Source organism: Drosophila melanogaster, chromosome X (genome assembly GCF_000001215.4).
Source record: "Drosophila melanogaster chromosome X".
NCBI lineage: Eukaryota > Metazoa > Arthropoda > Insecta > Diptera > Drosophilidae > Drosophila > Drosophila melanogaster.
The window spans coordinates 6,851,909-6,872,665 of record NC_004354.4 but is presented as its reverse complement, the minus strand read 5'-3'; the positions used below and the strand labels follow the sequence as shown (position 1 = coordinate 6,872,665).

Genomic DNA, 20,757 nt, shown 5'->3' with positions numbered 1-20,757 from the left:
ATGAAGAACACTTGAAAAAGGGTTGACATTTTTGAAAAACTAAACTAAAGTAAACTAACTCAATGGAACTACATGTTTACATCCTTTTTGCTCTTGATTTGTTAATTTAATATAACCCACTAGTTAATCGTTGTGATGACCTACTTTACCATGTGTGCAATTATGGCGAATTGTTGTGCATAATTAACAATTATGAATGCAAAGAAGGCGGAAGTTATTGGCACTGCAAATTAGTTCAGCAACAACAATCGATTAATAAATTGCGACTATTAGACGCTTAAAGACTTTTTGTGCTATGTGAACGATTTCGTAGGCGATTAGAACTACGTTTTTAGGTCTCCGATTTGATAAGATTGCCATTACGCATAGCGAGTATCTAGACGGCTTGTATTTCTTTTTTTTTTTTGTTTACGTTTTATGTGTTAGAGGCCGATTTTAATTTTGAAGGTCACAACAAATTCCTCAAGTTCTAGATATATTAAGAATATTTCAAACACACATGAATTTTAATTAATTATAAATTTATGAATTTATAATTAATTTATGGTGAAATGTTTGTAAAACAAACATCTTTCTTTCGTGAGAAAGGAAGTTTACTTTATAGAAGTTCGACTGTAGTGGCAGCAACAACAGCAGCAACATCAACAGGTTGTGGCCAGCACACACACACACACACACACACTCATATGCACATCCCAAAGAGGGAAGAGAGGGCACCAGTGGGGGGAAAGAGATGGGGATGGGCATAGAGGGAGATGGAGCCACTCTCCTATGCACACTATACTGGTGACCTAGTTTTTGATGCCGTCGAACGCTGCTGCTGCGCTGTTGCCAAACTGCGAAAAAATCAGCTAGAAAAAAAAAGCACGCTAACACAAACAGCGATTTATATATGTGTACGATGTACATATGTACTGCCTAGCATATGTAAGTTTGTGTATCATTACAAGCAAGGCCAACAAAACACGGCCATGCACTCTCTAGAGAAATCCCTCCGTACGCACACATATACATCCAAAATACCCCCAATACATCCCATTTCCACCTTTTTCGAACTGGTCTCCACCAAAGTCGGGCCTGGATTTTCTATATCAATGGTAGTCAAATAACTAGTTTTAAATGCCATTCTAAGCAGTTCATTTTTGAACTTTATAATATACTATACCATTAAAATAGAAGTAATTTAACATTGGGTGTGACATTACTAATGTATGGAGTGGTAGACAATTTGTTAAACCAATTAAGTACCGGAAATGTCATTCATTTCGATTTTGAGCCGAAGGATTCTAGTATAAAATAGTAGCTCTTAGTGATAAATAAGTATCCATTTACAATTTTACGAAATAAAATAAAATGCCAATTCACAAATGAGCTGGATTAATGTATATCACAAACATTGCATAAACACCGACTCGCATTACTCTAAAGTAGGCTCGAATTTCTAGATAAGGCTTGAAAAACGATAATTCGGTTGAGTGTAAAGAATCTTGTATCTATAATATTGTTCAGTAGCTGGGGTATAATAAATGATACCATAGCAACGTTGATATTATATTCCAGATTACGATTGGGCATTACTTCTCAAACTTTGCTAATAGCTTTGATATCCCAAAGTTTGATAAACATTGTGCATTAATTGGAGGAAAACGTTAGCTAGCCTAGTGCTCAACTCACCATCATCTGGGCGTGGAGCTGCAGGTTTGTCTGTCCGGACATCCATCCGCTGCTGGCCAAAGCCTGGACGGTGGCCTGCGATAACATCCTGTTGTTGCCCTGCGACTGCTGGAGCATCGACGCCGCTGCCGCCGCCTGGGAATTGAAGGCCGCTACCGCGGCTGCCCCAAAACTATTTGCCGCATTCGCCACACCATTGGCGCCGGCGGCAGCTGCTGCTGCGGCGGCGCGTTGCTTCATCAGATGCTGTTGATGCGCCGTCGCCGCTGCTGCGGCGGCAGAGGCAGCGTGCTGTTGCTGAGATTTTGAGGTCACCTGTTGGCCACCAGCGGTGTTCGCGGAGGATGATGCGGCTGATGTGTTCTGGCCCATGTTGCCGCCGCTGGAGGAGGAAGGGCCGGACGATCCGGAAACGGAGGTGGTCACTTTTGGAGGCGGCGCCGAGGGTTGACGGGTCCAATTGACCGAGTTGTTGACATTGGCCCGATTGCCAATGAGCAGATTGGAGTCAACCACCTTGCTGGGCCAGTAGTCCTCGAATTCGGTGCCATTTGGGAAGTAGCTTTTGATGTCCGTCAGCGAAATCACGGCCACGTTCTCGCTGGAGAAGAGCTCATTGCGTATGCCCTGCACCTTGCAGCAGAACTTTAGATAAGCCAGGTCCCAGCCATTGAGCAGCTCCGCTTTGGTCTTTAGATTCTCGGTCTCGCCCTCAAAATAAAAGAGCGGCACAACCTGCTGATTGTTGCGCACAGTGTAGGGCACCACGGACTCCTTGTTGATGCGAATAAAGCCGCACTTCTCCGACGGCGTCTTGCTGCCGGAGACTAGTTTCCTATAGCAAATATCCAGGAACTGATAGAACTTGGATGCGTCACTGAGACGCACCACCAAATCCTTTTGGTTGAAGATGTCGCGACCGAACTCGCCGTCACAATGCTTATGATTAATCTCGATGAAGAGACGGGCCTCCGCATCGGTGATGTAGTAGCTGCGCACGCAGGTGCAGCTGGAGTAGATATCCGGATGCAGGCAGTTAAGGTATTTGCCCAGCAGTTTCAGTTCGATCATGCGCACGGAGCAGTACTTCTCCGATTGGCGATAGATGTACGGTATGGATACCTTGCCGAACTGAGCCCAGCCGAAGTGGCCTTGAATGGACTCCTCGTCGCAGGGTCCCGTGGAGGACTTCTTGTCCGAGCCGGAGTCGCTGACGGCTCCATTCGAGCGGCCATTGGAGGCCAAGGCGGGCACCACCTGCATGGTGCCGTTGGGTAGTTTCTGATGACGAGATAGGTAGTTCATGATATTGGTCTGGCCATTGCCATTTGTGATCGGCGGCTGCATGTTGCCACCGGCCGAGGATGCCGCAATGGCGCCCCCATTCGAGTGCTGCATGGCCGCTTGACGGGATGCCTGCTGGGCGGCCTGTTGCTTCTGCTGCTCCTTCATTTTGGCAGCTAGTTCGCGGATCTCGGCGTCATCGGGACGCTCCTGCTTGACGGGCGGTCCCAGGGGACCGCCCAAACTGTTGCCGTGGAGCGGTAGGCTCTGGCCATTGGCATCGATGACGCTAGTGATCTGCACATCCTCGCTGGCCATCGCTCCTCCGCACACTCTCGCTCTTTTGCTCTAGAATGCTGTCTTGCTCGCGCTCTATGTAATCTTGCGTTATCGTACTTTTCCAGACTTTTCGATATCCACACTTTTGGTTTGGTTTTATATTAGGAGCTGTATTGAAAAATTTACTTGTTAGGATGACAGTTCGATTGGTACTGCCAGCATTTCAATTTGATATGTTATTTGTGTATGTATTTATATATATGCTCATATATGTCAATATATATTTAACAAAGACTGCATTATGTCTTACTGATTTTTTTAATTATTCACACATCAAAATGAAATTCTTTTGGCAAGTGTATTTGTTATTTAAACAGAACTATAAAAGAAATAAACAGCCGGCTTGTTCGATCCTTCTCTTTCTGGCACACAAACGGTCACACTGACCGGCTGTCTCACACACACACACACACACACACACACGTGATAATTTTTTTAGATGTTTTCCTTTGCAAGTGTGCGTGTGTTAATGCGCGCACTTATTTTTGTTGTTTTTCGAGCTCATTTCAACATTTTGCACACAATGCTATTGCTGTTGTTGTTTTTGGCATATAAATTATACATTATGTATGCATGTGGTACACTTACACAAACAAACGCTAACTGCATTTTGGCAGTGTGGCAAAAAAAAAAACAAAACTATTTAATGCATTTGTTGTTATATTTAGTTGCTGCTTTCTCTCTCCTCGTTTGCTTTTGGTTTATTAAATTCCTTTTTGTTGTTTTTGCGACGACGCTCGTGGTGAAAAAAAAAAACAATTTGTTTGGTTCTCTTTTCTTTTGATATTCGCACTTTTTCGCTAGTTTGCTTTAGCGCTTGTTCCGCATTCGACGCCGACGCACGTCCGCCCGTCTTCGCAATACACAAACGAGTGTGATCGTTGTTACGAAAATTATTTCAACGAAGTCAACTGAAAAATGTGTACGGCACACACACAAACCTACAGCCGTGCGCTCACCCACACTGGCGCAGCGCGCCGGCAGCGACGCCTACTGCGGCAGCGGATGCAGAGCGCAAAAGAAAAACGGAAAACACGAAAGAGAAAAAAACAAACACCCGTAGCGCAGTCGGCGTCGCTGCAACGCTGCCACGAACATTTTGCCGAATTGTTGTTGCTGCTGTCCGTCTCCCTTTTGCGCCCCCACCCCCCTTCTTATGCATTTTCCTACTCTGCCATCGCTCTCTCTCACCCTATTCGGCTAGCCCCCTCCTCGACGAACGCCTGCTCTCTCTCTCTCCTTCCGCTCATCGACTAGCTCTAAGCTGCGACGCCGACGTCAACGTAGCTGCAGAGTTACAACCCACAGTGGTTAAGACATAAGCAACTTATGGAAATTAATTAAGGGATCTTAGCCAATTCAGTATGAAAGTAAAATTTTATAAAATAATACGAATTTATGGGATTACAAGTTTACCATTTGTTGAATATTTAACCTCACAATTAAGTTCTTTAAATACTCTACACATATGTATCTCGAATTTGAACTTTTTATTGTTAAACTTTCTCTCAAATTCGCATTATTTTTTAGTAACACCATCTGGGAATCAAGCAGATCAAAAAAGGCAAGCTTCTTTGTGGCTTACTCATATAAATGGTGTAAAAAATAATGCAAACTAGCTAAATTTACTTTAAAATTAGTGTTTCCTTGTTACATGTTTACTCTTTACATACAGTTGTACAAATTTATTTGTATATATTATTTCTCTATAAGAATATAATAATGCCATTTTCCCCTGGCATTTGAACCACGGTACAAGGAAAGCTTAAGCTATGCTATATACAAGACCCACACACACTGACACATGTTCACAGAGAGCTGGCTGGGTCACAGTATTGGTATTGGTTTTGGTATTGGTGGTGTGATGATGATGTTGTTGCTTTTGTGCGGGAGTGGGTGGGTGGGTGCTCTTTGTGGGCGAAGGCGTGGCGGGGCGGCTCTATTTTTGGCAAGCACCAAAAGCAAAAGCAAAGGCCCCTGCTTAGCATTCGATGGCCACCTCTCCTCGCTCTAGCCCTCTCCCTTTCCCACATGCCATCACTCTCCCCGTCCCTTTCGCACCGTCGAATGCAAGAAGTTTTCGGTATTCGCGCGCTCTGCGGCTTTCAAGACAGGCCCCGTTCCAGAAGGCAGAGAAAACCGGGAACGACCGAGCACGAACACGAACAAACGAATACACGAGTTCACGAACGGGCGCAGCTCCAAAAGGTCGCCCCGACTCTAAACATTTACCAAAAAAAAAAATTTAATTAGCCAGGTCCAAGAGTCCAAGTCAAATTCCATTGTGCCGCCATCATACGGGGCTAAAAAGTTAACTGCCAGTTAATAACGAGTCCCGCGAAGTACAGTCAGATCAAAACAGGTGTTATTTGGTCCCGAAAACTAAACGTACAGTTGCGCCAAAACACATTGTGATATGTATTTTACTTAATGCAATGTCCACTTCAATTTATTTAGAACCAACTGTAGCCTATTAAAGGTTCTACTTGTTTTCATTCAATCATATGCTTATGTGTGTAATAGGATTACACAATATAAACCGAAACGCAATTTATATATGAATGTACGTAAGTACACCAATCAGTTTTTAGGGTATTCAAAAGCCGAGTGTCAATGGAAGGCACTGCAGTTTATTGGTATCTCTCGGCTTTGGTTTCAGGTGTCTCCCGGGCTTTTTAGTTTGTACGGTACGAGACTCTCCAGTGCGTGGCTTTCTTTAATTCTTTCGTTCTACGGGCTCCCTGTTTCGTGGCATCTCTCTTGATTTTGAGTGGGGGTTTTGATTTTTGGTGTTTTGCTTTGCTAATTAGTCAGCTGTGCGTGAGTGTGTTTGGGTATTTCTTGTACTTTGTGTGGAAGATGTTTTTTGTTTTTTTTTTCTCTACGGCCATGTAAACCCCCTTCTAATAGTGCGGTATTCGTATTTAGTCATATGCTTAACTATGTACATAGATATATATGTATATACATATACATACATAAATCTATATGTACGAGGCTATGTGCAACGGTTAAAGTGTGCGAAATGTGCATCTGTAGTGGTGGGCATACGCATTCGACATCGTCAGTCGCCATCGATGCGAACGAAGAGTGTACGAGAGTGAGAGAGAGAGGGTGTAAGTGCGAGGGGTTGGGTAAGGGGAGAAAGAGGGAGACAGCGTGAGAAGCGAGCGTTACGAAAGGCCCCGTTTCGTGCGCGCTTTGCTATGTAAACACGACTAAACATGTGCCTGCATGTGTGCGTCTGTCTGCATGTATGAATCTAGGCGTACACATGTATGTATGTTTGCATGCGTGGATGTAGACCGTTCGTTTAACCATCAATGGGAAATATTGGATTGGGCGTTGGGTGGCTCAAAACGGGGGATTGGGGCGGTAGGCGGATGGTCGGCTCTGCCGTTTGCTATGATTTTGGCAAGCTTCACGATTGCGCAGGGAACAGAAAACCGATATTTGCTGCACAAAGAAGTAGAACTAGGAGGGCTTACCGAGCTTGATGATGTTTGTACATATATATGTACATATGTATGTATGTATATACATATGTATGGTGGCAATATACAAAAATACAAACGAACAAGAGATCTTACCGCTTAGAAACGGTTAAATTTTGCCAAAATTACGTTAGTAATATTGTTAATACTGCTGGATGTGTAAACACTTTTTAAACAGTCTTGGCTTTGACAGCGACTAATGGCTATTTACAATTTTTGTGCGAGTTGCTTCAGGAATTTTCTCTAACATTTTCTTGTAAATGCATTTGTGCCACCAAACGTTAATGGGGAAAGTCGTTCTACCATCTACATAGTTTCTTAACACAAACTTAAAATTATGCAGATTTGCTGCGTATCTCTTTGCCTCTATAAAATTACCCCACTCACTGCTCCTTTCATTGGGGACTCTGGCCAATCAATGGGGACCGGACATCCGTTCGACCTCGGCTCCCCCCAAGCGCGCAACGCCCACCACCCGCAGTACTTTCCACCGCAATCTTCCCACTCACATCACTTTTTTTCTGCCCTGCTTTCCTCTCCTCTTCTCCTTCTCCGCTGCACTTTGCTTTCTGCTTTCGGCTAATGCGCCCGCAGCACCTGAGAGCGTTACAGAGTGTTGGTGTGCCGGTGTTAATGTGAGCGTGTGCCCAACCCCCCCAAACCATCGCATTGCACCCACTTCTTTCAACACCCACCGCCCCATTGCCACCTTTAACCCTCTGTGTGTCAATTACCAAACGCTCTAAGTGAGTACTTTTTAGGTGGAAAACAAACATTCGAGTTGAAATGCTTGCGGTTATTTCTCTTCGGTTATCTTTTTGGAAGATACACTTTAAATGCGCTTGAACTTATGTCAGTATATGCATAGAAATTTGTGTTTTTCATGATTTCAGATTTTGAAATACGAACGCATAGGATTGGACAGTAATGCGGATGTTAAACTATTATGCTCCACTATTGGGGGATATTCCATGTAAGTCTAGGCTATTGCCACAAAGGATAGTACCATGCGGAACAGGTGTTTCCTCAGCTTTATTTTAAAGGAATTCTACAAACAGTTCAAGTATGCAATTTCCAGTTAAAACTCAATTTGCACGTTTTGTATATTTTTTAAATGTTTATCGCTAAATTCGCTCGGGTAAATAGTGGGTTAAGCCTATGTGGCTTTAACGCAACTTTACACCATCAAGTTTTTGCGGTTGGTTTTGTGTTGTTTTACCCCGTTCTGCTTCCCGCTTTCATTATCAGTATCCGCATCTTTTGCTTATCATTTTGGGGTTCACTTGCTAGATTCTTGTTGTTTTAGCTGCAGTTGCAGTTGCAATTCACGAGCATACAAAAGAGGCTCAAAAAAAAAGATGAAAAGTGCTTACCAAGTTTGCACACAAAGCACATGCATACATACATATACATACAAATGTATGTATATGCATAAGTATTGTTAAAACATAGACATAAATATCAACACTGATGCACAGTTTACTTGGCAGCCTTTTATGCACTTTCATTCGCCTGCTGCAGCTGCTGTAGCTCTCTCTGTCTTTTCACCAGGCTTTCCCTCTTCCTCCCACCTACTGCGTTTTCCAGCCCTTGGTAACTTCCCGAACTCCACTTCTCTTCTCCACTTTCTTTTTGCCGCATTTTCCTCTGCACGTGTGTGTGTGTATGGGCTGGCATTGCTTTGCTGTAAGTTTTCATCGTATCTGTCAATCCGCACAAAAAGGTGTTTTAAAGAACGCGTCAGAAATTAGACTGCACCTCTTCTCTATCGCATCTACTGCTTCTGCTCCTGCTCCTGCTCCTCCGCTTCCCTTCTCATCCTCAACACTTTTCTCGGTCTCCTCTTCGCCGTGTCCTTCGGTGACAGTTGGCAACTCCGGACGCAGGACCACCTGGTCCCCCTTCCCCGTTGTAATTGATATTGCTCCTTCTCCAATGTCCTCACTGGTCTCCCTTCGGCTTCGATCTCTCTGCACATGGCTTACACCTTTGCCAATGTCCAAGAGGTCAATTAGGCTTTTCCGATCGAAATATATGTATGTATTGTATGTACATATGTATGTATGTATGTACCTTTTAGAAATTAGTCGCAGATGCTGCGCTAGTCTCTTTACATTGCAATACACTCAACTTGGAACATACATACATACATATGTATGTATCTATTTTGTTATTATACATATGTAGCTATGTATGTATGTATAGCAATATTGGAAAATATGTAGGGTGCTATATATTTTCATATTTATGATACTACCGATATTATTTTATTTACTTTCGGGCTGGAAGCAAACTCGTGTTTTTCCGTTTGGTGTGTGCTTTCCCCGCAGCAAGTTGTGCCCTACACCTATTACTAATGGGCATATGTCTTTATCTAATGTATAATGTTTAGATTACCTATTAACCACTAAAGTTACATATACTGAATGTACAAATATATCTACATAAATCTTAAGGGCAAAAAAATATAGAACATCAATTTTAAATGCCCCTTTAAGGTGATTAGTCCAAAGTTGTTTTACTATGTATATTGTTTCAAAGCTATGTATGCAAATATACATTTCTAACTTGTATCTGAACTGTAGGTCATTTGAAAATTCGGATAAGCCGGCATCGCGAACTTGTGACCCAAACAACAAGAACAACACTAGTACAGCCAGCACTCATCGATAAAAAGACGCGAAAAAAAGGCAAGGAAAATGCAGTGATGGTGTGAGGAGGGGGTTGGCAATGGGGAGCGGGTATGGCCAGTTCATCTGTACATGAGAGTGTGTGTGTGTGTGTGTCTGCGTGCCACGAACAGTTAGACTTTGGCAGGCGACGTCATCAAACTCTCTGCTCAGCTGCTGCTTTTTGCTTTTGCCGCCTCTTTTGCTTCGTCTTCTTTGCCGTCATCTGCTTCTTCTTCCAAATTACTTGCGCTGGTATGTGTATGTGCGTGTGTGTTCGGTTATTTTTTTTCGTTTCTGTGCTCTCTCCCTTTCGTTCGGCATTCGTGTTGTTGTTCGTCGCTCGTCGGTTGCGCATATTTAAACGTGTTGCATAGTCTCTTGCCGGGTACTCGTCCAAGCAGCGCAGCGCAGGCAAGTCCGTCCGTCTTTTTGTCTCTCCGTCGCTGCGTCACTCATTCAAGCACGCTGCTAGGCACACACACACACACACACGCACACTCTGTCAGATACACACACTCGCACACTTTGCTTCACACAAATTCAATTGGCCTCAATAATGAATTAACAAAAAAAAATGGGAAAAAAATGAAAACAGCAACAGAGTAGCGTGCGAAAAGCAACGAGTGAGACGGAGCGATGATGGGAAAGAGAGGGACATACCCAGATAAGCAAGTCGTGTAAAGTTGCGTTATAATGCTTGTTATAAAATAAACACATTTTTTCGGTTTGATGAATTTCTTAATTGGGTAAAAATTGTAATACCAAACAAAATGGGATTAGATGGTGTTCTACAAAAAATTGCAGTTATGTTCATAAGGGGGTGGTTTAATCAAAATTGCGAATAGAGTACGCGATTACCACGTGGCACGCACACAATGACACACATTTTAACGGATTTAACTCCAAAACAAAATCAACATGACACAAAATATTTAAATGATTAGAAATAACTTAAGACTTTAGACGGATTCGAGGATTTTGAAGAAATAAAAGTCTCTATATAGTCAAAGATTAAAACAATGTGAGAAATACAAACATATTGTAATTTAACCCAAGTATTATTGTACTTTTACATGAAATACTGTTTTTATCCAGAAAACGATCATAACAATACTTTCCTAGGTCTCGATTAGATGACTAATAGAGTATGACATTAACCCACTGCTAAAAATACTAGCAGACAATGAAAAAAAACCTTAGATCGCTGATCCCCGAAGAACTTTATCGGTGGTGGCGATCTCTTTTATCTATCGAAATCTTGGCAGTATATGCTTTTCTCTTATTTTTATTTTGAGGGCAGCCCGCAGAGACCTTAATGGGTTAACGGTTAGATATTTGTGAGTGTGTGTGCGTTGGCATTATTTTTTGGTATGCCCGTCTCGCTTGCACGCGTGCTCTTCTGCTGAAAAACTTGTTGTGGCTGCAAACGAAACGAAATGAAACGAAACAAAACGACGCGTTGCGAAGCGGGGCCTTTCCGTTCGCGACCGCTCGAGAGTGTTCTCCCCTCTCACACTCCCGCTCTCCTTATCACACTCTTCGTAAACTCTGGAGATTAAAGAGCACAGTGCCTGTGTGTGTGAGCAAGCGAGCGCGTTGCGCAAGGCCAGCCCGTTTAGCGGTGCGGGTGCGAGCGAGACAGCAGCTGGCCCAGTATTATATTTTGTGTTTTTTCGCTCGACCCCCCGAAAGACGCCCCACTCCCATCGCCACGCCCCTCCGCCTCCACCCGGCACTCGTATTAAATGCACATACATATTTACCCGTTCAAATATCTACATACATGTATGTACATATGTATGTATATTTATCCATAGATACACGCATACATACATATGTACATACATATCTATGCAGGTCTATGATGTTTAAGTATAGGATTTACTGCACATCTGTTTGTTTATATTGTAATTGTGAGGAGCTCCTTCGACATTATTACGAATTGAAAGAATTGTTGATCTTTTCAACCGCTTTTAAGAGGAAAAGAATAGTAACATTTGTATAACAAATTATATTACATACATGTATGTACATATGTATGTATGTATACAAATTTGCGATCATGAGTAGTTTTCATGAAAACCTCTATTAATAGATGCTCTTATACACATTAAAAAAAACTAGTAGTAGGATTAAAATGCTCACATTAAATAAGATGGTTCTTAAATGCAAATTTTGAGTAAATGAAATTCTCTTTTTCAATAGAAGTCGTTAGGAATTTAGATATGTATGTATGTATGTATGTGCATGTATGTATGCATAATACATTACAATGAGTTCGATTCCCGGAAAACGGGAATTTCCGAGCTGAGTGTACAACAAATATCCGGTCAATACAGCGTTTTTTCGGTTGATTGATAACTTTGCTCGGGAAAAGTTCGGGTTGTCTGTCCTCTCCTCTCTTTCGATGCCACCCCTACGACCTCTCTCATTCTCCTTTCCGCCGTATTCTTGGTGTAAATTTAACTCGTTTCTCGCTTTGCTTCATTGCCGCCGATTTTAGTTTGCTATTGTCTTCTTATTTGTTTGCGATTTCATTTTCTTTGCTCTTTTTCCTATTCTTTCTTCCCAACTGCCATCGGCCTCCTCCTCCTCCGCGCATTCATCCCCTTTTCCTTTTGTTTGTTTTTGCATTTACCTTGCTTTGATTCTTGCTTCATACTCTTCTTATTTTTTTTTTTTTTCGCCTAACCAACAAAAACAACGCACAGACAACAAGAACAACAACCCGTTATGACTATGACTTTCAGGTGTGCTTCTGCCCCTCCCTTTCCACGCTCCTCCCGAACATCTCTTCTGCCTATCGCTTTCTATGCCCTCCGCACCCACCGCATCTGTGCTCCACGACTCCCACTTTTTTGCTCGCTCTTCGTTTGTCGGCGACAGCGACGTCGACGTTTTCGTCATCTGTGCCTTGCGCTTTTCATTCGTCGCTCGTTGGTTGCTGTTGTAGCATTTGTTTTTGTTTTATTATTGTTATCAATATTATAGCATTTCTGAAGTGGAGCTAAGTGCCCTCCCAGTAAGTCGGTTGGCATATTGGTTGGCAAGAAATTTTTGGGATATCGTTAAGAATATCTTCTTAATGTATGCTTTTTATGCTTAAACGATATTTTTCAACTATAAATATTAAGGTATTCTGAGTAAAGTTCTTGCTCTTAAATGATATTGTTAGAATTTGAAAAAAAGGAATACACATTAAATAGGAATGGATTCTATTGAAAAAATAAGCCATAAATGTAACATTACATTGAACGTGAAAAGCTTCGGGTTATGTGTGAAAAGGCAATGTTAAGTACTCAAAAGTCTGGGCTCAACATTCCCTGAGCGACCTTGACATGTAGGGCACTCAATGCTCCGGCTGGCCGGCACTGAAATGCTTCCCCCCTCCATCAAGTGAAGTCGACGAGTCTGAAAGCCAAAGTCTGTCGTGGGCTTTTTGTCGTCATCGTTGTCATTGCATTGCTTAGATTTCTGCAGCGCAGAATTTACAAATTTCAGGAATAATATTCAGCTATTATTATTATTAGTATTATTATTATTATTTTTATTGTCATTGTGGTTGTATCAAATGTTTTTGTTTTGCAATTTTTTCCCATTCCGAATTCCGAGGCCACCACAACAAAGCAATGAAAATACACAGCAAAAACACTTCCGCATGCTACAACTGTGTGTGTGTGTGTGTACGTGTGTGTTTGTGGAAGTGAGCTGATAACATAAACACACGCACACAGCCGAGAAGACAGGTGTCGATTGATAAGAGAGTTTCGGAGATGTTTCAGCTGCACTTCGATCTGAGCCATGTACATACATATGTATGTATGTATGTATCAAGCTTGAAATACATACATAGCTACATACACATACACATGGAGATTTGTGAAGCACAATCCAGTCAAATCCAATAAAATATGTAACACTAATATTAGAGTACGAATATAAAATTTAAAATGGGTAGGGCGATTAATGAAATCACCGGGGATTTTCTAGATTTCTTGGGATTTTTGCAAGCCAGTCGAAGTGGAAATCTCAGGAGATTTTGGTTGACACCCCGTTATACATAGTTATAAATAAACCCCTTTTGGTTGTGTGCGTGTGGGTGGGAGATTAGCGAAATCGGCAGAGGTAAATTCCGCAATAAAGCTGACGGCAGCGACGTCGACGCAGCTTTTTTTCTCCATCACTTTTTACATACCGATTTGGTTTTGGTTTTAGCTTTATTTTCTGTTTGGTTCGCTTTGCGGTTGGTCTTTTTTGGGCTTCTATCTACCTCCTTGTCCTTCCAGGGTTTCTCTCCTGTGCCACTTATGTATCTTCCTTTCTATTTTTGCCTATTCACGCTGGTAAATTAGAAGGAGAAAACGGAGACGAAAAAAGGGTGTGCTTATTAGAATCGAAAGAAGGGAAACAACAAAAGAAAAATATAAAAAAAAACTTCGCAAAGTAGAAGAAAAATGGGATGAAGTACAGTTAGTCAGCGCTTTCGTAGTTTCTCTCGATCAGGGCTGCCACCGTATGACGTGGCAACTCTGTTTTCACTTCTCGCATTTTGCAATTAACATTGCGATTATTCTTGCAATCCGTTTTGCTTAAATTCCACACTCACATATACATTTGTATGTAAATATAGTAGATTTGTGTGACGTTTCACATACACATACATATGTACATATTAATGTACATATAAGTAATTATATTTGTGCATTGTTGTTGGATGGGATGATTCATAAATTATGGAATTTTACATGCCCACATTTTCAGATAATAAGAAAGCAAGATTAGCTGTCATCAGTTGCTCAGTTCTTTAATTTTCGCCTTTTCTTCTTTGTATCATGTGTGAACAATGCCCACACTTCATAGAACTCAACCCAATTTAGGAATGCATAAATAAATAATTAAAAGATTTTTGGGTAAAAAACAAAATAGTTTCAAGATAATTGGATTAAAGAACATATCTACATATACATACATACATAAGTGATTCACTCAAATTCTTCAAATAAGCTTCATCAAATCAAAGACCAACAATTTTCTATGATTCAGTTGCTTATCAAGTGATATAACCAGAGATAAAAAAAAGTGGAATTTTTACGTAAGCGCCTGGTTTGAGATACATACCTATGTATGATCCCATATGCATAAAATTTGAGTTTCCAAGTTATAATACTTTCTATGAAGAACATTATTTAATCGATTTCGAGCACTTCAAAGTACATTAGAAATCACAATGTGATCGTTATAAGATACAGCGGGATACAGCAATAAACCAACCCTGTTGTCCTTTCCCATTATTATTGCGCATCCTTGAGATATGCGGCTACCTGATTAGACCGCGAGATCTATTCCGTCTGCACCCAAAGCTTGAAAATCCCTTTTTACCTGAAAAATATCCTAATTTTAAAGCAGCACTTATGTATTTCCCAAGCAATAAATTGCACATAAAATTGGAGATATGTATACATATGTATGTATATGCATGCAATTATGTAGGTAAGGTATTTTGAAGTGTAATAATATTGAAAAGATACATCTGTATACAAACATAGATACATATCTGTGTAGTGTGACAATTTATCTCGAAATATGAGATAAAAGTATCTACGAAATTATAAATGGATTTCAAACATTTTGTTGGGAACCAACTTGTACTTTTCGTTTTGTTTCCTCCCCTTTTTCGACCACTTTTTCAAATCATCGAGTGACTTACATATATAGAAATCCAAGCGTAAAAAGAAAATTGGGTTTTCATATGAACAAAATACACATACACACACACATACATATGTTCGTTTGTATTCAACATTGACTTTTGCCGTTCCTCATTGTATGTATATATGTATGTATAATGTTTGTATGTTTACTATTTCGTGTTTGTGGTAGATAAATAAATATGAAATATCCGACAGATATAGAAACTTATTTATACATATACATATATGTACATATGTATGTATATTTATATACATACACCCACTTATATGTATGTAAGCATCGGTGTGTGAGTGGATAGAGACATTTATATTTTATTTATTTGCACTGCAACTGCGAAGAAAGGCTAAAAGCAAAATTGCAAATAAAAGTCGAAGGTGATACGGGTGCGAAAGAGATGGAAAGAAAATGCGAGGGCGGCGGAATGGAAGAGAGGGGAAGATGGAGAAATAGCAGCTAATTTTTCCTTTGTATTATTATTTTTCCCCATTTATTTTGCTCCATCAAGACCTACGACAGCAAGGGTATATTAGCTATACCTATCAGATTTTCGATTTTAAATATTTTTAATATTAATATATGTATATTTTTAACATAAATATTAATATTCCCATCAAAATTGGTTTGAACCCGTTGATCGAACATATTTCAATGTGTTGCAGAGTATCCGAATGTTTTTAGCTTTATAGTGGTTTTTCAATTTGGTGCCATGCCAAAAGAAAAACTTAAGAAACAAGCATAGTGAAAAATATTGTCTAAAAGTCGTGGATTTTATACTCTACAAGTAAGTATCTAGTTTCCGGACTATGATACTATCCTTGAGACTTCACTGAAATGAAAAAGAATCAAGATAAAAACTAAGATACATTATATGTACATACATATACATATGTACATAGTAGCATTCTTAAGTCAAAGGTAATTAAAAATATTTATACACTTATTGGTATTCCTGTGTGTTTTTCCATTGAAGGATCGACAACCACTGTCCAGTTTCCATTATCCCCGATTCGCAAAGGTTAGGGTATGCCGAAAAATACAGAGTCCATTGAACTGCAGAGGAGGTTTGCGGAGGAAGGGGAAAGGGGGCTTAAGTGAGTTCAAAGGGGGTCTGCAATGGGCCAAAGGGTTGGCTGTGGGGGGTATACATGTACATATGTATACCCAGATACATGCAGATTTTTGGCTTCCACTTGTTGTGTGTGTCTTCCGCCCCCTCGTTCTCCACAATCGATTCCATTGAAAAATGTTGGGTGCCTAGGAACAAAGCGAAATATATGTATAGCTTATATGTATTTACACAAGCAAAATTGAAAAAAAAAAAATTAAAAAAAAAAAAAATGGAAGGAACGAACAAAATGAAGTCATAAAAGCCGGGGGAAAAGGAAATAAATAAAAATACCACCAAAAAAGCAAATAACAGAGAATTAATATTAAGCAAACGGACAACAACACAAAAAAGAACACCGAAAAAGCGGAGATACAAATCTGTGTATCCGTCAGATACATTTCGCTGTTGTTGTTGTATGTGTGTGTATTTAATCTGCAATGATCTCCAGCTCACAGACTTCTTGATGGGAAAAAGGTCAAAGTATCTCTCTCTCTCTCGATTAAAAAAAAACATAAATAAGCACACACACACAGATACAAAAAGAGCAAAAGAGACAGAGCAACAGCAACAACAACTGTAAAGTTAAAGTCGCAGCTGGTTATGTTAAAACAGAGATGGCAATATCAGGTGGCCAGTGAGTGGGAGGGAGTGCGGTAGATGATAGAGGTGGTAAACAGTTACAATCGCATAAACCAGATACACACACAAAAGAGTCTTACTTTATATAAACGCCCGTAAGACATACATACATACTTATGCATTTTAAACACACTTGAATCAAATAAGTTTGCATAGCTCCACATTAAACTTCTTCAACTGGGATTTTAAAGTTTTTTTATTTGATAATATTTACATGTGAACTTTAATTTTACATGCAGTAAGGGCGACCGTTGCTCTAATGTCACAAGAAAATTAACATTTTGAATTATAAATTAAGTTGTAGAAAAAAACCCTATGCGCTTCCATAAGTGTTCATGATTAAATCTAATTACATGGGACATTTTTCTCTGTGTATGTGTTGGGTGTGATTGCGTGTGTGTTTGTACATGGCCAATATACAATTTTGTGCCATCGGCCACCAAAAACTGAGGGCCGGCCACAACAACAGCAACAAAAGGCAAGAAAACGCAACAACAACAGCAAGTACAACAAAAGCTCCAACTACAACAACGACTGCAGTAGCGAAGGTCGTCGCCGTCATTTTATATTGCTGCCTCTGCCGCTGTCGCAGTCGACGTCGCAGCCGGCGTCGCTGTCGACGTCGAGCATCGCAGAATTCCACATAGAAAATTGAGAAAACTGCATTAAATTTTCGTCTGCTTCCCCCCAACCCACGCTGCAATTTCTACTATGCAACAGACCGTTTCTTTCTCCCTCCCACTTTGCCGCCCACTTTTCCGTTTTACCACCCCATCCGCTCCTCTCACTCTAGCAACACCCTACCACCCCCCACGCTATGCTCCTTTTTCGCCCGCTTCTTGTTTTGGCTATGATTTTGTTGCTTTTCCATTCACTACGGCCAAAGTTTCATACATATTCGAGACAACAATTGCGGTCAACTTGGTGGTAACGGTATAATAGAAAGTTTTTTTTTTTAATATTTTACGTACAGTGCACACGCGTTAAGGTAAACTGAAGAATGCTCGGAGTGTTTACTGTTACTTTCGGAAGCATAAACTTAATTATAATAATCTAATTCTTTTATGTTTTACATTTTGCAAACTACCATTTTGGCCTCAGCTGTGCGTGTGTGGGTACGAATGTATCTGAAGCTAAGTATTATAGCTGTACATACATACATATGTACATATGTATGTACATAGATAATAATTCCAGGGTATAAGGCATACAATTCACATTTCATATACAGATGTGTTAACGATGATAAAGTAAAGAATATAAAGCATCACTGGCTGAAAAAATGTAATAAAGAGAGCTGTTCCGATCTGATCTACTATATGTACATATGTATGTATATGTGTGTACATATTGTATGTATATTATAGCACATAAGACTCCATTCAATTTTGCCACCCTTCCAAAAAATCAATCTAGCAATAGAAAAAGAAGACGCTAGAGCGAACAGAAATGGCTGGCGAATTAAAAACACATTTACCCATCAAGCCAAAAAATAATAATAATAATTCATCAAAAGAAAATATGTTTGGGAGGAAAAGAAAAACACAAATAATAGCTGCCAATAAAATGGTAAAAAGAAAATTGATGAAATTTGTTGCGAGATAAAGAAACTGTGGACAAACACAACAACAAAAAAGAAAAAAGTTGAAAGACAAGTGATGCAAACCATTTAATTTAAAAGTATACATAGTATAAAATAAGCAAAACAAAAAAATAAAAAAAAAAAACATTAAAAAAAGAGAAGTAAAAACTTAAAGTAGGAGAAAGAATATAAATCTGAAAGATCAAAATAGAATCAATAGAATATGATCAAAGTTTGAAGTAAAGAAAGACATTAAAAGAGAGAGAGAGAGAAAGCCTAAGGCCACAGAAGAAAACAAAAAACTACCCCCTCTTGTTTTAGAACTTCACTTTCTTTGCCTAATTCCTTTATGGACTTCATTTTCTGGCCACTTTCGTTCGTCCCTCTTCTTCGGCTCTCTTCCACATGCCTAGTCTCTTCTGCTTCCCCTAGCAAAGTCCACCCCGTAGAACAAAGCAACAACATCCCCTGGAAACCCCGCCCACGCCCACTTTTCCAACGCCCTTTGCGCTATCACTCTGCTCACACACACACACTCAGTCACATAGACATACACACGGACACTGGCAGCCATAAATACGTGTGAATGTATTGGTTCGTTCCGCGGCATCGTTTCTCCACCTCCTCTTCTTCTTCTTCTCCTCCCCCTTTCCACCACCTCTTTATTGCTGTATCCGTATGTTCACGAAACGGGGCCTCGACAAGAGACTATTCAAGTTGTGTGTTGCACGCTCACTGAGTATACATATGTATGTATGTATATACATCCATACACACTTATGTATGTACGTATGTACACGTACCCGGACATACAGATTTTTTCGAATTTTATTTGGTTGCTGTTTTACTTTATAATCCCTTGTTGTTGGACTTTTTTTTTTGTTTAATTTGAATTTATGTAGATATGCAGCTACATATGTATGTATATAATCGTATATATATGTACATATGTAAGTGTTTGGGTAGCGGGATAGCAAAGACTGTAATGATGATTCCTAAACTACATTTAAATATTCGATTTAAGACGGAAGCCTTATGTTAAGTAAACTACATAGATTATTTGAAATTATATTTATGTTTCGTTGCAAAATTAGAATAATTTAGTGAAAACAATCATGTTTTAAAGTGATGGGGTGTAAAGTTTCCAAACAGAACCATAATCTGCTTTGTCTATTATAACTCAAGATTAATATACAATTTGATTTTCCCGCCATTTCAGATCGAAACCGGTACTTTTAAAAGTGGCGCCAAACTAAAACCGATATTATAGCATTCACACTTGGCTGCATTTTTCTTTTGCTCTTCTGAAGTAACTGTAGATGCGGGTGTCAAGCAAAACAGAAATAATTTCAATATTTGCAAAGCCCAAACTTGCATCTTCATTAAAATACAAGAACTAAACATATAGCAGTTAAGTACACTTTCCTTTTGGCCGAATTTGGACAGTGAGAACATTATATTGGGCATTGTAATGTTCTGTTATCGAAAGCATCTTGTGGCGCCAATTATCGGCTATCGACGATACGTTGCAAAAAACAAAAGCGTAAACAACATGTGCGAATCGGTTACTCCGGCGGATCAGCGCAATGTGGAGGTGAAGGCACGGATTCCGGGTGGATCTGAGGGCTTTGAGCAGCGCCTAATCTTGGCCAGAAACCTGAGCGGCAGCCAGGATGCGCAGTTAATCGAGCAGAGGGACGTCTTCTTTGAATCTCCGCTGGGTGGACGGCTTAAATTGCGCTACTTACAGACGCCATCGCGCTCCCAATTGGTCTACTACGATCGTCCCGATGTGGCCGGTCCCAAGCTTTCCAAGTTCAACAAGACGGAGGTGGACGAACCGGAGGTGCTGGAGAAGATCCTGAGCCAGTCGAACGGCGTACTTGGTGTCCTGGCCAAGCGACGGCACTTGTTCCTTTGCGGACAGACGCGCATCCACCTGGACGAGGTAAAGGATCTGGGATACTTCATGGAACTGGAGGTGTGCCTGACAGAGGATCAAACCCTCGAGGAGGGTCAAGCCATTGCCGAGAAACTGTCCAGGGAACTGGGTATCCAGGAGGCGGACCTCATGATCGGCTCGTATTTCGATGCTCTCAGAAAGCTCAATCATTAATCATTCATTTTGTACATCCTCGTTAGGATTAGTTCTGTACCCAAAAAATGGGACTCTGTCTTGTATCATAGAATTACCAACATTTGTTATCCATAAAACATTCTGTGAGGCAAACAAAAAATGTATGTATGTAAATG

At 40.4% G+C, this 20,757-nt stretch overlaps 2 protein-coding genes and 1 long non-coding RNA gene across 12 annotated transcripts in view; 1 reads left to right on the top strand and 2 right to left on the bottom strand.

Moving 5' to 3' along the window:
* CG43736 (uncharacterized protein) overlaps nt 1–8,778 on the bottom strand; it is a 17,693-nt gene extending 8,915 nt beyond the window's left edge. For 5 of the 8 annotated variants that reach the window (NM_001272369.2, NM_001272367.2, NM_001031888.2 and 2 more), the window contains exons 1-2: nt 3,886–4,158; nt 1,675–3,405 (exon numbers count right to left, since the gene is read on the bottom strand). In NM_001272369.2, the coding sequence (NP_001259298.1) occupies nt 1,675–3,276 (1,602 nt within the window). In that variant the 5' untranslated portion in view covers nt 3,277–3,405; nt 3,886–4,158. Of the gene's footprint in view, nt 1–1,674; nt 3,406–3,885; nt 4,440–8,366 lie in introns of those variants that run through there. The other 3 variants (NM_001298042.1, NM_001298041.1, NM_001298043.1) reach the window with 3 other exon arrangements.
* CG14434 (uncharacterized protein) lies at nt 5,472–20,757 on the top strand. 3 transcript variants are annotated; one of them, NM_001298040.1, is made up of 3 exons: nt 5,472–5,864; nt 7,685–7,764; nt 19,724–20,757. In NM_001298040.1, exon 3 carries the CDS (start codon nt 19,976–19,978, stop codon nt 20,618–20,620), a length of 645 nt encoding a protein of 214 aa, NP_001284969.1. In that variant the 5' UTR covers nt 5,472–5,864; nt 7,685–7,764; nt 19,724–19,975; the 3' UTR covers nt 20,621–20,757. The 3 variants fall into 3 exon arrangements, with proteins under 3 accessions (NP_001284969.1, NP_001284968.1, NP_572363.1); NM_001298039.1 differs by lacking the exons at nt 5,472–5,864; nt 7,685–7,764 and having other exon boundaries at nt 19,771–20,757; NM_132135.2 differs by lacking the exons at nt 5,472–5,864; nt 7,685–7,764 and having other exon boundaries at nt 20,028–20,757.
* lncRNA:CR45531 (long non-coding RNA:CR45531) lies at nt 9,431–12,327 on the bottom strand. The gene has a single exon (NR_123816.1). It is a non-coding gene; the product is annotated as a long non-coding RNA:CR45531 (long non-coding RNA).

Coding starts and splice junctions, on each gene's coding strand:
- CG14434 (NM_001298040.1), top strand. CDS start 19,976: ATGTTCTGTTATCGAAAGCATCTTGTGGCGCCAATTATCGGCTATCGA.